General features: G+C 39.2%; 1 protein-coding gene across 1 annotated transcript in view; it reads left to right on the plus strand.

Annotated features, from left to right (window-relative positions):
• Nucleotides 1–47: 47 nt before the first annotated feature.
• CBFB (core-binding factor subunit beta) overlaps nt 48–19540 on the plus strand; it is a gene marked incomplete at its 5' end in the record, with an annotated part of 63691 nt that continues 44198 nt past the window's right edge. The window contains 2 exon segments of the mRNA XM_006155581.3: nt 48–134; nt 7221–7337. Coding sequence (XP_006155643.2) covers nt 48–134; nt 7221–7337 — 204 coding nt within the window.

Raw genomic sequence — 19540 nt, forward strand, 5'->3', positions numbered from 1 at the left:
GGGCCCGCGGATTTGGCTCCTGATTTGGGGCCGTCTCTGCCTTGCAGATTAAGTACACGGGCTTCAGGGACCGGCCCCACGAGGAGCGCCAGGCGCGCTTCCAGAACGCCTGCCGCGACGGCCGCTCGGAAATCGTAAGTCGGCGGGGCCGGGGCGCGGGGACCGCGACGCGCGCGGATCACTTGTTGCGCGGGGGGCCGTGCCACGGCCCAGGCCGGTTCCGGACGGCGCCGCGGCTCCCGGAACTGAGCGGGCGCCGTCTCACTTCCTACTGGGGATTCAAAATGTGAAACCAGACGCTGGCGGGCCCGTCCTCGCGGGGAGACGCCGTCCCCGTGGCCCGCCGCGGTGGCTTCTGTTTCCCAGAGTCTGCTCAGCGAACAGTTCACCGCCAGTGGAGCTCCGACCCGAGCCAAACTGCACAGGGGAATGTCATTGTATAGGCGGTGACGCGGATTAAGGGTTCAGGGAACTGGTAGTAAGCAGAAAACACCCATTCGGAGAAAGAATTGGGTCTGCATTCTAGATCGGCGACGGTTGGTTTCTTAGGAGATGGTTTGTTGGTAAGTGTATGTGAAGCTTTCTCCTGGTGAAGCTAAGAATAAATCTTTATCCCAGTTATCTATATCCTAATAGGGAGGAGGGAGAAGAAAAACCTAGAGGATCTTTTCGGTGAAGTCTCAGAAGAATCAGAAAGTAACCATTTTCGTCCTTTTTCTAACCTTAATGAGTCGTGTGACGGTTCCTAAAGAATTGCACTCACGGATATGTGCAACCCGCATGTGGTGCCTCGCCTCCATCAAACCTTGGGTTGAAAAAAATCCAAGATTCTTAGTTTTACTCATCTCCTTTTGGTTTGTCCGATTGGAGGTGCTAATGAGGTGGAAATGGTAGGAAGAAACTAAACAGCAGAGCTTGATTATTTAAAAATTAAAAGAAAGTGAAATCACCGTACAGTGGAATCCTGTTATCTGTTTGGGCCCATTGCATTGGTGGAGACTTGAAGCTATGATGCGGTTAGAATTTGGGTTAACAGTAGGAAGACATATTGGAAAATATACTCCTCCCACCCACTTTATGATCAGTTTATTGTATTAAGATATAATTCACATACTGTAAAATTCTCCCTTCGCACATGGAAATCGGCTTTATTTTTAAAGAATATTTTTATATTTAGAATGAAAGTTTTTTTAAAAAACTGTTTTACAGATAGAGGATATTGATCATTAATGCATACTGTAAAAGAAAATCTCCATCTTTTAGCCCAATTTCCAAGTTTGTTGTGTAGCAGTAAGATTGCTGTAATTCAAGTGTATAAGACAGATATTTTTTGGTTTTGGCACTGAGTGTTGAAAGAAAAAGTACAAGTCATTAGTTGGTCCAGAGACTGACTTTCCATTTGCCATGGTGGCAAAAGGTGGATGGTATACCTGACCAGAAGGTTTCCTGGAGGTAATTGATGGAAGTGTAAAAGATGAGATACCGAGTACAGTCATTTTTTTTAAAGCTGAGGTATATAGGAAATCTAATGAAGTATAACTGTAGAGTGTTTTTCTTTTTCTCTCTCTGCATGCGTATATATATATATATATATATATATACACATATACACATACATACACATACACACACATATTTTTTGAAGAATTATTTAATTTTACTTATTCATCAGTTATTTTAATTTGACCAGAGAGAGACACAGAAAAAAGGGAAAGTGAGAAAGCAAACTACCAGGTCTGGGACTCAAACCCTGGACAGCCATGTGGTAGTGTCCAGCAGCTTAACCACCATGCCACCTGCTAGCCCCATATACATATATTTTTTAATTGCTAGAAGGTATGTGTGCTTGCCAGAGAGAGACAGAGAGAGGAGAAAGCATCCCCCCTCCATGTAGTCATTCTCAGTCCCTTCTCCACTTCTCCATCATGTTGGGCACATGCACCCTGTGTGTTTTTATACACTGTGAGGGCCAGGATTTGGAGCCGAGATTTATATCCATGGTCAGCCATGTGGGATCTGACTCCCTTAACCACTAGGTTATGGGGCCAGTCCAAGTCATATCAGATTTTATTGTGTGTAATTATGAATTGGAGGTATAATTCTACCCACAGTATATCTAAATTGCTGTTTTATAATAATAATGCTGTAATGCTATGGCTGTGTAACAGGTCATTTGTATTTGTCCTGAGTTTCTTTCTAAGATGAATTAGACATTCCAGGTCTTTCTCCCCTTCAAATATATGATGCTGCAAATTTGAATGTTTTTAATTTTTGACAACTATTCAAGATTAAAGAAGGTAGACTAAATTCTGTGTAATCCTTGCACTAAAATGGCACATGTTTTATTTTGTCAAATGATGTAGCTATTTGTATTTGGCAAGGAATTTCCATTTTAGTCTCTTTCTGTTTTCCCCTCTTTAATTCAATGTTATTCGTATTTAAATTATAGGATCCTTAGCTCCTAAGGGGTGGGGATTCTATAAAGGTTCTTTGCACAATGCCTTTTGCACCATGGGTACTTGATTATTTGAATTTAGAGGTTACTTAATTTAATGCCTGAAATTTATCTATGACTTATGAACGGGCTGTGGTATCTACCTATTAACTTGTAGGAAAGGTGTTATTTTGCCTCTGTTTTGATAACTGCCATGTACAGTAAGAATATAATCATTGTCTTTTTAATTATTTAATTTTATTCATTATTATTTCATTTTTGAGAAGTTTTTGCTATAGGGCGTGTGTGCTCTCCAGAAAGAGAGACAGAGAGACAGTGAGAAATCAACCCCTGCGGGGATGGCCATGCTGCAATCCCTTCTCCTCCATTCTCCTCCTGGGATCTCAGGCACATAAGCACACGTGCCTGGCGTGAGTTTAAGCCACCGGGTCCGTGACTTGAACTGTGGTCGACTACATGGGAGTCCAGAGACATGGCCATTAAACCAACTGCTGTCCCATTATTACTATTTTTTCATTTGCTATGGGGCACATATGCCCAGGAGAGAGAGAAAGGAAATTGCCAGTTCTGGGACTTTAACCATGATCGGGTCTGTAGGAGTCCAGCACCTCAACCACCACGCCACCTGCTGTCCCCGGAGAATATATATAGTTTTCAAAACTATTCCCAATTCTCTTCTGCCCCAGTTGCCTTTCTTTCCTTCATTTTTTAAAAAATTTGAGCATCTTAATATATCAAAGATTAATGAATTTACTTTGCGTTTAGATTTGAAAGAATTTAAGAGGTGTGATGCTCATTACTCCTTTAACTATTGATATAAAATTCAAACTCCTGAGCCATCTAGTGGCTGGTAGGCAGCTGGAGCCCACATGGCCAACCTCATGGTTCGAATCCCAAGCCCACAGCATGTTTTTCACAGGGTGCATGTGCATGCATGCCCAGAGTCCTGAAAGGGAGAAGAGATGAAGGAGGAGGGACTGTGGTGTGACCATTCCCCATGGAGAGTGCTTTCTTACTTTCTTTCTCTGTTCCTCTCAGGGGAGTGTAAGCCCCTCTGGTAAAATAAAAAACATTCATACTCCTTATTATAGCATGAAATAAAAATGCTTATGGATGAGTGATATAGTCTGTTTATTCAATAGTAAAATCTGTTTTATTTCTCTTATGAGTTCTTACAGTCATAAGACTATTAGAGATGTTTCAACAGTAGTAATAAAAGAAAAAATATTTTTGATGCTGCAAATTGGAATGTTTTTGCTTTTTTTTAATTTTAGAAAGTGCCATGGGGCACATGCACTCACAGAAAAGAGACAAGTAGCGAGAGAGGAAAAGCGAGAAATCACTTCCTAGGGGTTGGTGTCCGTGCACAATCTCTTTTCCTCCAGTCTCCACTCTAGGCTTTGGGGCATGCATGCAGATGCATGTGGCGTGTTTTTCAAGCTGCCAGGTCCAGGACTCAGAATGACACAATGGGCCATGTAGAATCCTGTGCCTTAATCACCATGGCACATTCTGGATCAAAGTAATTTATATGTTTGTGTGTGTGTGGTGTATACACACACACACACACACACACACTATTTAATTTTAGTTACTTACTTTTTAATTTGCTATAGGGCATGTGCACTCACCAGAGAGAGACAGAAAAGAGAGAGAGGTCTGGGTTGGCTGTGTGTGAATCTAGCACCTTAACTATCATACCACCTGCTAGCCCCAGTAATTTATTTATTTACTTATGTGTGTGTGTATGTGTGTGTAATTTTTTTTTATTTTTTTTTATTTTTTTTAACGTATAGGGTGTGTGCACTTGTCGGAGAGACAGAGAGAAAGTGAGAAATCACCCCCCTTGTGGGGATGGCCATGGCGCGCGGTCCCTTCTCCGTTCTCCTCTTGGGACTTTGAGCATTCACACACATGCGCTCGGCGTGAGTTACAAGCCACTGGGTCCAGGACTCAAACTGTGGTCAACTACATGGGAGTTCAGCGACATAACCATTATGATCCTAGTAATTTATATTTTTAATCCTGATGATTGAATGCTGTAAAAAAAAGTCTGTTGTGTTAGTACAAGGTATACTGTTTTATAATTTATAAAACCTATAAAATATAGCCAGAACAACATGGAAATGTTACATATGAACGTTATACTATCATAGCATTTTAATTTTTTCTAACAATTTTCCCAGCTCTTACATATGTGTAGGTATTCCATTAAAAAAAAAGAATTCCGTGGTCAAATAAGTTTAAAAAATGCTGTTTGAAAATGATCTGTTTTTACCACTTCTGCCTCAGAGGGGGATCTTGATGAGATAATGGGCATAAAGTGATGAAGCAGGAAATCTCTTCTGAGGTTGGCATTCAGACAGGAGGTGAGGTAATAGAATCTGCAGTGTCTTAGCACAGAGCTGATTTGAGGATACAATGGTGGTAGAAGGATCTGCTACTAGGTGAATACTGAAGAAACATGCCACAAGGATTTTGATACAGAGCGTTTATTCATGACCCGAATCTCTTATCTGCCACCATTCAGGTCTGAGAATTTCATTATCTCAGGATGAAAAAATTGACTCTCTTGAGTTCAGAGTTATTTCTCTTATATACCATTTACTTCACACTGTTGTAGGCATGTTACAGATATTTATAAGGAAACTGAGTGATCTTCAGATCCTGTAGCCTAGGCAGTTTCTCTCTCAGAAGTCTGCTTTTCATTTTAACTAATTCTAATGGGGCTTTTGTTGATAAAGCTTATGCTAATAGTGCATGAAAAGATTTTTTTATAAAGGTTAATCTTGTAATATTGATGTTCAGTTTCTAGTCGTAATAAATATATACTGCAAGAAAAAAGTATCTATGGGGCCAGCAGGTGGTGTGGTGGTTAAGGGCACTGGACTCCCACATGGCTGACCATGGTACAAGTCCCGGACCTGGAAGCTTGCTTTTTCACTCTCTCACTCTGTCCCTCTGGTCAAGTTTTAGAAACAAAAATAAAATGAAGTTGACTAAAATAATTGTTAAAAAAGAATATCAACAAGTTGACTAGAGAAATGCCATCAAAGAAGTCTAGAGATTTAACAGTTAGATTGACAAATGTACCTACAGTACCAGTAATAGAAATAGAAAGTATAATTTTTACCTCTGAAGTGTCTAAGTTGTTTATCATCAGGGGACCTAGTGCCTGAACTGGCTGATGACTTTAAACAAATTGTCCAAAATGTATATAAACCTCTTTCAGATGAAAACTCTGCTTGGAAACAGATTGTGTTTCAGAACTTAATTAGTAAAATGAAACATACAAAATCTTTCCCTGGTTTCAACAGAGTTTACATTTAAATGAAAAAAAAAATGTTAAGGCCAGCAGGTGGCGTGGTGGTTAAGGTGTTGGACTACCACAAGGTTGACTGCAGTTCAAGTTTCAGACCTGGCAGCTTGAAACTCATGCAAGGGCATGTGCATGAATGCTCAGAATCTTTTTTTTAAGGAATTTTTTTTTAGGAGGTTTTTACTATAGGGCACATGCGCTCGCCAGACAGAGACAGAGAGACAGAAAGCAAGAAATCACCCCCCAGGGGGGATGGCCACGCCACAATCCCTTCTCCTCCATTCTCCTCTCGGGATCTTGGGTACGCATGCACAGGTGCCTGGCGTGAGCTTTAAGCCACCGGGTCTGGGATGCAAACCACGGTCGACTACGTGGGAGTCCAGTGACAGCCATTGTGCTAACTGCTGGTCCCAATGCTCAAAATCTTGAAAGGAGAATGGAGAGAAGGATTTGCAGTATGGTCTTCCCCAGGAACAGGGGTGGGGGTGATTTCTCACATTCTCTCTGGCACATACCCTTTGGCAAAAAAAAAAAAAAAACAGTAATTTTTCGAAAATGCTCTTCCCTTATTACCTTATATTTTTCTTCCCGAATTTCCCTCGGAAAGAGGAGTAATGAAAATGTTATTTTATTTCTTACATGGGGAAAATGTAGAGTTAAATTGCTCAGGGGCTACACAGAATGACACTTTATTAAAATGGTTTTAGATTGTTCTGTTTGTTGAGCTGTACTATCCAAATCTTTTATAAATATTAAATGAATGCTCTTCTCTTTGTTATAGTCAGGTCTAGTTCTCCTAAAGCCAAATTTTAGAAACCACATATTTTTTTAATCATCTCAGGTCTTAGAGACAAGTACTGTCACATCACATGCTAATATAATTTATCATCGGAGGGACAGTTCCAAATGCATTTTCTAACATGGGCTTTAGAGCCCGTGTTTAAAAATGCACCATATAGTAAATTTAAAAAAAAAAAAAAAAAAACTACTATGTACCACGTAGTGTTTCATTGAGCAAAGGGAAATCGAGAAAAATTGAAATATCTCATTTTACAACTTTAAATTTTTAGTATACTTTATAATTGAACATCTTCATATCTTCAGTGATTTTCAGAGTTTAAAATATAAGTTTTTAAATGCAAGGATGGCGGCTTCTGGTTACATATTAGCAATATGAGATCTAACGTCAGCAAAAAAAGAACTGAAAGAAAGTATTGATTCCATGTCTGATTTTATATTTAAGCAGCCAATGGCAAATGTCCTCAAAATGGAATCAGATGTTTGTAACTTAATACTTAAGAAAAATGATGAGTGCATGTTTTTTACTTTTAAGTATTCTCAGTGCTGCCTGGCTTAAGACATAAACTGATGTAAAAATAAATGACTGCCTGCATAATTTATGTAATGTCCTGCTCCTGATCCTGTTTGTATTGATTTTTCTAAAAGGCTTTTGTGGCCACAGGAACCAATCTGTCTCTCCAGTTTTTTCCGGCCAGCTGGCAGGGAGAACAGCGACAAACACCTAGCCGGGAGTATGTCGACTTAGAAAGAGAAGCAGGCAAGGTAGGATACATTTCTTTGCTATTTAAAATATTGTGGATTGTTTTATTAGAAATGATCTGATGACTTAGTAAAGAGATCACACGTTTCTATTAAAATACAGGCATTTGATAAGATTGGTTTTGTTTTCATTCCATGTTACAAGGATGTAATACACTTTTTAAAAATTACTGTTAAACTCTTATGTTATTCCATTACTGATTTCATGTATAGAATGTTCATCATAGAAAGTTCTTGTCCTTAAAGTAGTGTGCTTTTGTAGATTTAACATTTTATGTTTACTAAAATATATGACTACAGCGCTCCAAAAAATGAAATTAAGAGAAAAATTAGAACAGGTTCTGTCGGCTTAATAATTAATAATATTTAGAAGTAGCTTATGGGTAACTTTCTAAATCTGTTAAATAGCCAATTTTATCTTGAGAAAAATAATGTGAAAACTTTAACTTTCAGTTTTTTTTCCTTCCTCAGAGTTTCTGGCAAGACAAATAGATGTCTTACGATTTTTAATTTGGAAGTTCAGGTTAAAGATCTAAAAAAGTAAATGGAGATTTTTAAGCTGAGAGCCCTATTAAAATCAAAGTTAAATGTATTATATGATTTTGATAGAATTTTAATAAATAGTATTTTTGATTTGGTTGATCCTTGATTAAGAAGCCAAGGAGCTGACTTGTTAAAATTTTTAAAGAAAAAAAAAATTTGAATTCAGTTTTATACTCAGTTTCTCTTGTTTTCTTTACAGTATTTCTTTCTTTCATTTTTTTAAAGAATTATTTAACTTTATATATTCATTTATTTATTTATTTTAATTTGACCAGAGAGGGACCGAGTGAGAGAAAGAGAGAGTGAGAAAGCAAGCCACCAGATCTGGGACTCAAACTGCAGTCAGCCATGTGGGAGTCCAGTGCCCCCAACCACCACGCCACCTGCTAGCCCCATGTTTCTATTCCTGTTTCTGTCAATCAGCTTGCTAAATTACTTTCCTAAGTGGTTGTCACCAACAGCAAAACCTGTCACTTTATTTAAACAAGACATAAGAAACATCTATATACTCCTTCAAGAAAAAAAAATTTTTTGTATTAAAAGGATTTCTGGGCAGCTCTGTGAGTTGGTAGTTAAGGCAGCTAGGTCCCACATGGCTTACCAAGAGATTAGAGTCCCAGACTCAGTGGCTTGAAAAGTACTCTCAGTGCATGGTTATACGTGCCCAAAGTCCCAACAGGGTAGAGAGGGGTAGGAAAAGGGATTGCAACGTGACCATTCCTCATGGTGGGGTGCTTTCTTCTTATCTCCCACTCCTGCAAGTACATATGCCCTGTGGCAAAAAATTAAAACTTAAAAAAAAATATAATCTTGTATATATACAATGAAGATTTCTTTTTAATTTTTTGAAATTAGGTTTGAACTTTTTTTTTTCTTTTTCTGGAGAGGTTTTGCTATAGGGCATGTGTGCTCGCCAGACAGAGAGAGACACAGAGACAGAAAGCGAGAAATCACCCCCCAGGGGGGATGGCCACACCGTAATCCCTTCTCCTCCATTCTCCTCTCGGGATCTTGGGCACACATGCACACACGCCCAGCGTGAGTTTAAGCCACCGGGTCCGGGACTCAAATTGCGGTCGACTACGTGGGAGTCCAGTGACATAGCTATAATGTTAACTGCTGGTCCCAGGTTTGAACATTTTTAAAAAAGATTTATTTATGCTGCCAGCAGCGTGGCATGGTGGTTGAGGATACTAGGCTCCCACGTTACTGACCACGGTTTGAGACCTGGACCTGGCAGCTTGCTTTCTCACCCCACCCCACCCCCGTTGCTCTGTCCTTCTCTGGTCAAATTTAAGCAAATAAATAAATAAAGTAAATAAAGTTAAATAAAATAATTCTTTAAAAAAAAAAAAGATTGATCAATGGGACCAGCAGGTAGTGTGGTGGTTAAGGCTGTGGACACTTCCACATGGCCAACCACGGTTCAAATCCCAGACCTGGTCGCTCTTTCTTTCTTTCTTTCTTTCTTTCTTTCTTTCTTTCTTTGTCTCTCTCTGGTCAAATTAAAATAAATGAATGAATAAATAAAATTAAATAAGTAATTCTTTTTAAAAAATTGATTGATTGATTGATTTAATTGCATTTGTTACTACTGTTTTTTAATTTGACCAGCGAAAGACAAAAAGGAAAAGGAAAAGAGAGAAAGCAAGCTGCCAGTTCTGAGACTCAGTCAGCAATCTGCCATGTGGGAATCCAGCGCTTTAACCGCCAAGCCACCTGCCAGCCCCAGGTTTGAACTTTTGTGGCTGACAAACCAGCTTATGTTTGGATTGGGAGATGGAACATAGATTACAGGATTTTAAAAATTAGTAATAATCAGGTAATTTGCTTTCTATGTACATTTACTGGTTTGCTTGGAAAATTGAAAGCAAATGTTTCAGATTTTACTGGTTGCTTATTCGTGTGTGTGTGTGTGTGTGTGTATATATTTATGTGTGTGTGTATATATGTATATGTGTGTATGTGTGTATATATATATATATATATACACACATACAGGAGAACTTGGGAAGTCATTATAGGACTTTTTAATTTTTTTGTCTGTTTGGTCCCTGTATGTGTGACTAAATGAAAACATTTTGTTTTTCTTTTTCAAAGCACTTTCTTAAAGTTTATTGAACATGTAGCTCAGATGCTAAAGGCATATTAATTAAAAAGTAAACAATAGTAAATTATTTTCCCTTCAGCTTTAGTGCTTAATTACTTAAAGTTTTAAGATTGACATCTCAAATGTTACTGAAGTCTTTTGGGATTTAATAACTAATAGGCCAGCCTTGGTGGCGCTTGCTGCTAATGCTGTGCTCCCCAGACTGGGGCCAGATAGGAGGTTCAGGTTGAGTTTCTTTTTTTTGGAGAGGTTTTTGCTACAGGGCGCATGCACTCGCTAGACAGACAGAGACAGAGAGACAGAAAGCGAGAAATCACCCCCCAGGTGGGATAGCCACACTGCAATCCCTTCTCCTCCATTTTCCTCTCGGGATCTTGTGCACGCACGCACACGCACCCGGCGTGAGTTTTAAGCCACTGGGTCCGGGCTGCGAACTGCGGTTGACTACATGCGAGTCCAGTGACATAGCCATTACGGTAACTGCTGGTCCCAGGTTGAGTTTCTGATCTAACCTAAAAGTTGTGCACAGTGGCGTACACCTAAAATCTCAGTCAGTTGGGGAGCTAAGGCAGGAAGATGGTGAGCTCAAGGCTGACCTCACAACATGATGACACCATGTCTTTAAAGAACAAGCAAACAAAAAAAGCCAATTACGGTGAGTGCCTGTAGTCCTGTCTAGGAGGCTAAGGTAAGAAAACAGTGACATTGTCAGTATGTCTTTTTAAAAAAACTTAAAACTAATATATGAGTTATTAACTCTACTACAATAGAAGGTATATTTCCTTGAATTAATTTAATGATATCTTCACTAGCTTGAAGACCACCTTATCCTGGTATTTAAATTATTGAAATGTCTTTAGTTGTATGAAGATGTGAAGTGACTTATTAATAGTATTTAGAAGATCTGTTTTCATGTCTATCAGAAAGTGATAGAACTGATGTAAGTAGTCAAGATATTTACTTTTTTTTTTTTTTTTAAGAATTATTTTATTTAACTATATTTATTTTAATTTGACCAGACAGGGAAAGGGGTAGAGAGAAAGAGAGTAAGAAAGCAAGCCACCAGGTCTAGAACTCGAACCATGGTAGGTCATGTGGGAGTCCAGCACCCTTAACCACCAAACTACCTGCTGGTCCCGATATTTATGTTTTTTTAAAAGAATTATTTATTTAGTTTTATGTATTCATTCTTTTTTTTTTTTTTTTTTTTTTTAATTTGACTAGAGAGGGACACACAGAAAGAGAAAGGGAAAGTGAGAAAGCAGTACGCCAGGTCCAAGATTTGAACCATGGTTGGCCATGTGGGAGTGTCCGGTTCCTTAACCACCATGCCTCCTGCTGGTCCCAATATCTATGTTTTATTAATACTGGTTTTAGAATTTTTTTCTGTGAAGAGACAAATATAAAATATGTTTAATTTTGAAGGTTTAGGGACTCTGTTGCAATATTTAACTCTGCTGTTGTCATTGAAAGGAGCCATAGATCGTGTATAAAGAAATGAGTATAGCTGAGTTCCAAGTGGTAACACTGGCAGAAAATCAGTAACGTTCCCTCAGCTGTAAACCTGTGTTTATATATAGGTATGCATAGTTTTGCCAATACTACACCATTTTAAGGCAAAAAGAAAAAACAAACAAACAAAAAAACATGTCATTTTAAGGCAAAAAAAAAAAAAACCAAAAAAAACCCACGTCATTTTAAGGAAAAAATAAAAAAAACCACAACTCCTAAGTATACTGCTAAAGCATTCCAGTGAATTTAGAGAAAAGGTACTGCTGCTGTCACTCTGTGTTTTCTCATCTCTGTACCTCAGACTATGAGGTCTCTTAATTCTCTTCCTTTCTTTTTACGGTCTTTTCCTTAAAACCATTAGATTTTGTTTTACTCCCCACAGGACTAGGTCTAAAAGCAAAGAAAATTGAAGAAACTTCCTCAAATGTTGCTTGCTTCTGCTCCTTATATTGGATTCCAGCCAATGTTTTTTTCTACATTCTGCCAACCTAGTTACCTCCTGAAGTAGCTTAGTTCTCTTCTGTTCATACCAGCTTTGAGAAATCTATAATGGTTAAGGTTTTGGAGGTAGGCATTATTGTGTTAAGTCCAGGCTTCATTTAGTACTTTATTTATTACTGTGTAACTTCAGGCAAGTTATTTACCATTATTGTTCTCAGTTGTAAAATGAGGTTATTGCATACTTCCCAAGTGGCCTAGTGATTAAATGAAATGTATATATAAGATGCTTCACCAGTATCTGACACAATTACTCAGGGTCTTTGTTGAACACTTGTTTTGTGTTCTGAGCATTGTCCTAGGCACTTGTGTTATATCAGTGAACAAAACAAAGCTCATAGGTCAGCAGGTGGCATGGCGATTAAGGCAGCTGGACTCCCACATGGCTGACCATGGTTTGAGTCCCAGACCTGGCAGCTTGCTTTCTCACTTTCCTTCTCTCTCTGGTCAACCTAAAAAAAAAAAAAAAAGATCTTGCCCTGGAGGTTATTTTATGAAAGGTGTGAAGAAGTAGACGATATACATAATAAATAAGTTATCTAATATACTAAAAGTGGTAATAGCTCTGGATAAAAACTAAAAGAGTACAAAGGGTAATCTGTGAGGACAGATTTTACAATTTTACATTTCAGTGGTTTGCTCATATCTGAGCAGAAAGCTGGAGTTTAGAGAATGATGAGCAGGTGTCTGGGGGGACATCTACAGGAATCTTGTACTCAACAGGGAAAACAGCTTTGTAAAGTCCCCAAGGTAGGAGCATGCCCTGTATAATTTGATCAACAGCAAGCAGGCCAGTGTGGCTGGAGTAGACAGAAGAGGCATAATTGAGATCAAGATTGGTAACACGGAGCCAGTTCATGTAGGCCATTCTAATGACATGACTTTTATTCCAAGTGAAATTCCCTTATATCCCCCTCCTTTGAGAGAAATGGCCAGTGGTTTCAAGTTTTTGAGCAGATACATGATGTGATTCTAGGTTTTGACCAAATTATTTTCACTGCTGGGTTTCAAAGGACTGGGGAGAAGATTGAAGCAGGAGACTTGTTTGGATATTATTGCAGAAATCTTGATGAGAGATAAGAGTGGTAGCGGTGGAGGTAGTGAGAAGTGGCCATAGTCTGGATTTTTTTTTAATTATTAATTTTATTTATTATTATTAATAAAATTTACTACAGGGCATATGTGCTCACCAGAGAGAGGGGGGGAGAGAGAGAGAGAGAAAGAGAGGGGGAACATGAAAAAGCAAGCTGCCAGGTCCAGGACCCAAACCATAGTCGCCCATGTGGGAGTCCAGTGCCTTAACCACCATGCCACCTGCTGGCCCCGGTGTGGCTGTATTTTAAGGTAGAGCCAATAGGATTAATTTATGGATTGGAAGTGGCATGTGAGAAAGAGAGGATTTAGGGCGTGGTGGCGCCTGCCCTATGGCAGCAAAAGGGGATTTAAAAAGGGCTACTTTTTTGGCTAGTACATCTGGGAATATGGGATTGCCATTGAGATGGGAAAGGCTGTGGACAGAGTGATTTTGAGGAGCAGGTTAAGTCAGTTTAGAGCATGTGAGTTTGTGGTGGAAGCTTGTTAACACAGTTTCTGTTTCCTAACCACGCCTTCAACTCCTTAAGTTATGGGACTGCTTTTTCCTAAGTGATCCTTCATCTGCTTATTTCAGAGAGTTCAGTGGCCTTTTTATTTACTTATTTTTTAATTGCTAGAGTGTACCCACGCTTGCCAGAGAGAGATAGGGAAAGTGAGGGACAGAAAGCACCCCTCATGAGGTGTGGTCATGGTGCTATCACTTCTTTATTTCTTCATCCTGTTGGGATTTTGGACATACATATTTACACACCTGGTATTTTTTTTCAGGCCTGTTGGGATTTGGGGCACACATGTACATGCGTCTGGTGTTTTGTTTTTCCCAAGCCTCTGGAGTCAGGATTCATACTGTAGTCAGTCATGTGGGATCTTGCTCCCTTAACCACTAGACTATAGGAATGGCCTGGAAGAGTCTATTAATGGATGACCATGCATAGGTACTTTGTATAAGATTAAATCAGAGGGCCAGGTGACATGGTGGTTAAGGTGGCTGGGCTGACCATGGTCAGCCCAGGACTGTTCAAGTCCCGGACCTGGCAGCTGGCTCTCTCTCCTTTTCTCTCTCTGTCTCTCTCTGGTAAGCCTCAAAAAAATTTAAATAAATAAATAAATAATAAAAATAAAAAAATAATAAAATAATGACAGTGAATATAATTAAATAAAATAATTCTTTTTAAAAAGATTAAATCAATGCACAGAATTTTCTAATCTGTCAGATGTGTTTGAAACTTTTTTTACCTGGGTACCTAGTGAACTGTCCACATTTTCTTTTTAAGTTTATTTTCATTTATTCCACAAGTGTGTGAGAAAGAGCACCACCAACAGGGTCTTGATACCACGATCCACTTTCAGCCTCAGCCAGCCTGCATCATGACCACTCGTGATCTTTGGAAGATCTCCATTCATGAACTGACACCCTTCCCATGTGGGTCTCCCTTGTAGAGCATCATGTTTTACTATTATGTCACTATCTAGCCCCTCTACACTAGTTAGGGTCTGTCTCAGAAAAGTTTTAATATAATTTGGTATAGTAGAAATAACTCTGGGTTTAAATAAAAGGCAGTCACAGCTATTGGGTTGTCAGAAAAGTCGTGAGTCATTTTTGCATAGAAAGACATAAAGAAATACTTCATGGCTTTTCTGATGACCCAATATTTTTCTTATGTGTAAATGAGAATCAGAATATCTGCCCTATTTCTCTACCTCATGTGAAGGTTAAATGAGGTACCAGAATATGTGGAAATGCATTTTAATTGTAAACCATATTCAAAGTTGGACAGTCTGGTGGTTTTTGTAGGGTAAGATTATAACTAACTGAATCATGGACTTTCAGTGCTGTAGCATGCCCGAGGTAAACTTCACTTCAGGTAGAATACTGGCACACCACGGCTTTCCCAGGAGGCAACCTGGTGTGTTAGAAATCCTGATAACCAAAACGCCCTTCATTTTTCTGTAAATTGCTTTCCTTTAATTTAGCTGTCAGAAGATAAAGAAGAAGCAACTGATCAGAATTTAGGTCTATTTTAAGTTAAAATTTTGTAGAGCAAGCAATTCTTGATTCCTTTGATCTTTCCCCTTAAGACTTTTTTCCCAATTACTTTTTATTTGAAACAAATGCAAATTATTTTGGTTGACCATAAATTATTAGTCTCGAGTGACCAGATTAGTGGTTTTTATGTGCAAAAACTTTACTGGGATTTTGAATTAATAATTGTACATACTTGCTATGTGATCCCAGTTTGTGAGTATAAAGGATATGAAAAATATTTCACAAACTGAAAGAATGAACTTTATAGTACTGTTCACTAATTTTTCTTTGAAAATTGATTATACTGTCTAGTTTTACTACATTGGCCTCAGAAAAAGAGAGGTTAAACTTTTTTATGGTTGTTACATTCCTGTTATAACCTAGATTTTAATTAACTGTCAAATAACAATATCACACATTGAAAAGATAGTTATAGAGTATATGTCATTAGAGTAGGCACTTTTTAATTTATTTCAGATTTTTGCCATAGGGTCCATGTACTGATTAGAGAGACAGACAGAGGGAAAGTAAGAAATCACTGCCCAAGGGGGATGGCCAGGTCACAGTCCCTTTTGGACATACATGCAGATGCACCTGGCATGATTTTCAGGCCACCAAGTCCAGACTCAGACCACAGTCAACTATGTGGGAGTCCAGTGCTTTAACCGCCATGCCACCCGCTGGCCCTGAGTAGGCACTTTTTAAAGTTTTGATAAGTGGTGGGTTTTTTCTTCTCTTTGGACTTTTTATACTTAAAAAGCTTTCTATCATTTGTTTTCATAAAATAGTAAAGCAGAATTTAACAGCATTTGATTTAATGAATGAAGACAGAATCTTACTTTAAATGGCCTTTTCCAAAGGTCTGTGACTCTGCTCCATCTGGAGCATTTTGCTTACTTGCTTGTAGGATCGTTTTCCCAAAATAAATAATGTGTCTGTTTATATACTGTCCAGAATTTGGCAGGGTTTATAGAACTCCTTGATGTTAGCTTTGGGAAATTCCTATTCATGCTCCACCAATTTCTTATCCTCTTTTAGTTCGCCCAGTCATTTCAAGTGAAAGATACCTGTGGTAAAGCTTCAGAATGTGATTTTCCCTACGAGAAACTGAGGCAACTTTACAACTAGCTTCTTATGTCTAGGTTTTATGTATTTCAAGTCAAGTAAAATAGGAAATATATTCTCTAGCATTTAATTATTTTATTTTTAAAGAATTATTTAGGGGCCGGCAGGTGGCATGGTTATTAAGGGCACTGGACGCCCACATAGCCGACCGCAGTTTGAGTCCTGGACCTGGCGACTTGCTTTCTCACTTTCCCTCTCTCTCTTTCTCTCTCACTGTCCCTCTCTGGTCAAATTAAAAAATAAATAAATAAGAATTTATTTAACTTTATTTGTTATTATTAGTTTTCATTTTAATGAGAGAAAAGGACAGTGAGAACGCAAACTGCCAGGTTTCAGACTTGAACCATGGTCCACCATGAGAGAATTGAGCACCTTAACCACCATGCCACCTGCTGGTCCCCAGCATTTAGTTATTGACAGTTTGGTGTATTAAAATAAGTAATCTGGGTCCAGCAGGTGGCATGGTGGTTAAGGGCACTGGACTCCTATGTGGCCAACTGTGGCTTGAGTCCTAGATCTGGCGGCTTGCTTTCTTATTTTCTCTCTTGCTCTCACTTTTCCTCTTGCTCTTGCTCTCACTCTATCCCTCTGGTCAAATTAAAATGAATAAATAAAGTTAAAGTAGTTCTTAGAAGGAAAGGAAGGAAGGAAAGAAGGAAGAAGTAACCTGTCTTTTAAAACTACGTTAAGTGTATTACAGTGTTTTAATAATGGAATTATAGGGCCAGCAGGTGGCATAGTGATAAATGTGCTGAATTCCCACACAGCCTACTGTGGTATGAGTCCTGGACCTGGTGGCTTGAAACTCAGGCTCGGTGTGTGTGAGTGTTTGGCCAAAATTCCAAGAGGAGAAGGGATTGTGGCATGCCATCCCCCTTGGGGATGTCTCTCTGTCTCTGTCTCTCCAGTGAGCACATGCACCTGGTAGCAAAAAAAAAAAAAACCTCTCCAAATAATAATAATAATAATGGAATTATAAAATTTAGAGCCCAAAACCACAGGTTTTTATTTTTAAAGAAAAGGTTTGGAGACTAGCAGATGGCATAATGGTTATGTTGCTGGACTCCCATGTAGTCAAAAGTGATCTGAGTTTTTAGACCTGGCGGCCTAAAAACTCATGCCGCACACTTGTGCTTACCCAGAATCCTGAGAGGAGAATGGAAGAGAAGGGATTGCAGCGTGGCCACCCCTCGAGGGGGTGATTTCTCACTTTCTGTCTCTTGTCTCTCTGGGTAAGCACATGTGCCCTATAGCAAAAATCACTCTCTAGGGGGAAAAAAAAAAGAAAAGAAAGAAAAGAAAAGGTTTTAATTGGGTATTTTTAAATCTGGAAGAGAGTTGACCGACTTTCTGAAAAACAAGAATGTTTTAAGATTTGTATGTCATGGTATCTTGCAGCCAGGATTACAATTTTTGAACATATACTGAATGTACTTCTTTTTTAAAAAAAAACTTTTTTAATTTAACTTTATTCATTTTAATTTGACCAGAGAGAGAGAGAAAATGAGAAAGCAAGCCCCCCAGGTCCAGAATTTGAACCACAGTCAGCCTGTGGGAGTCCAGTGCCCTTAACCACCATGCCTCCTATCGGCCCCAAGTGAATGTACTTCTGAAAAGTACATGAAGATTATATAACCTCTTTTTCTTTCCTTTTGGATTGCATTATTTACATTTTAGCATAATGGTAAAATTCCAGCCTTGGCCTTATCTGAGTTATATAGTCCAAATTAGAAAAGGCAGATATAATGTCTGAGAGGGACATCCTTAACTCCTCCTCTCTTTGTTTTTACTTCATATCCCAATATTTTTATTTATTTATTTATTTATTTTTGTGCTTGCCAGCGAAACAGAGAGAGGGGAAGTGAGAAATCCCCCCCACTCCCAGGGATAATGTCCATGCTGCAGCCCTTTCTCCTTCACTCTCCTCTTGGGTTTTTGGGCATGCCTGAATGCACTTTTTTCAAGGCACTGGCGCCAGACTCAGACTGTGAAGTTAGCCATGTGGGATCCAGTGCCTTAACCATCACACAACCTGGCCTTTAGCCCAGTTTTTTTAAGGTTTATTCTTGTTTATGATAACATATGCATGTACAAGAGCGAGAGCTCCTTAACAGGGCCTGTTCATGCAACAGTCCTCCAATTTTCTATCCTTCCGGGATCCTGGGCATACATTTCTATACCTGACGTGAAGCTGTTGGGGCCAGGATTTAAACTCCCTTTAACCATGTGATATCCAACTTTCTCTGCACAGTGCCTAACCACTGTACCTCTCCCCCAATATTTTTGTAATGATTAATTCAAACACTGCAAGGATAAAAACTGTACCACCTGCTCATCCCAAAAAGGCCACATGAACATGCACCCAGTGTGTTTTTCAAGAAAAGCCCCTGGGTCCAGGCCTTGAACTACACAGCTGGCCATTTGGGATCCAGCTACCTTACCCACCATACCACCAAGAAGGAAGTAGCAGTGGTTTTAATTTGCCAGAGAGTGTGTGCATTCACAAGAGAGAAAAACGAGAGAAGTAGGAAAAGTGAGAAAGCACGCCCCATGGAGGATGGTTATGGTGCAGTTCCTTCTCCCTTTCTCCCTCTGTTGGGATTTTGGGCAGGCACTCATGCTCATGAGCCTAGCTGTGTTTTTCAAGTTGTCAGATCCAGGACTCCAGCTATACAGTTGGCCATGTGGGTTCTAGCCACCTTAACTATCACGCCACCAGCTGACCCAAATGCAGTATTTTTTATCTGAGGACCTAACTGATAGGCTTTATCCCTATTTCAGTCCGTTTTCTATTGTTGATAACAAATACCTGAGTGTGAATGATTCAGAGATTTCCACTACTTCCTGGCAGGCAAAGCCATATGGAAAGCCCAGGTTCAATTCCCAGCCTACCCTAAAAACCGAGCATGGTGGTGTGTTCCTGTAGTCCCAGCTACTTGGTAGTCCAAGGCAAGGGGATGATGACATAGCAAAAATCCTCTTTGGGGGGGGGAGTGGTTATTTAGCTTTTGGCTTTTGGAGGTCTAAGGCCAAGGGGACATATCTGGTTAGGACCTTACTGATGCAGTCTTAAGGTGGTACAGAACATCACCTGGTTTATCTTGGTTCAGATCTCCATTTTGAAAACCCATTAAAATAACTATCTAGAAAGTGTGTTAGCAATATATTAATGCTTTTTTTTTAATGGAGTTGAAAAAATTTCTATGAGAAAGAACGCATGCAAGGAGAAAGATAGGCACCTTCTGTTGGGTCTCATCATACCACAATTCCCTTCCCTCAGCCCTCCAGCTCCTCAGA

This window comes from Tupaia chinensis, unplaced genomic scaffold (assembly GCF_000334495.1).
Source record: "Tupaia chinensis unplaced genomic scaffold, TupChi_1.0 Scaffold000463_1, whole genome shotgun sequence".
NCBI lineage: Eukaryota > Metazoa > Chordata > Mammalia > Scandentia > Tupaiidae > Tupaia > Tupaia belangeri.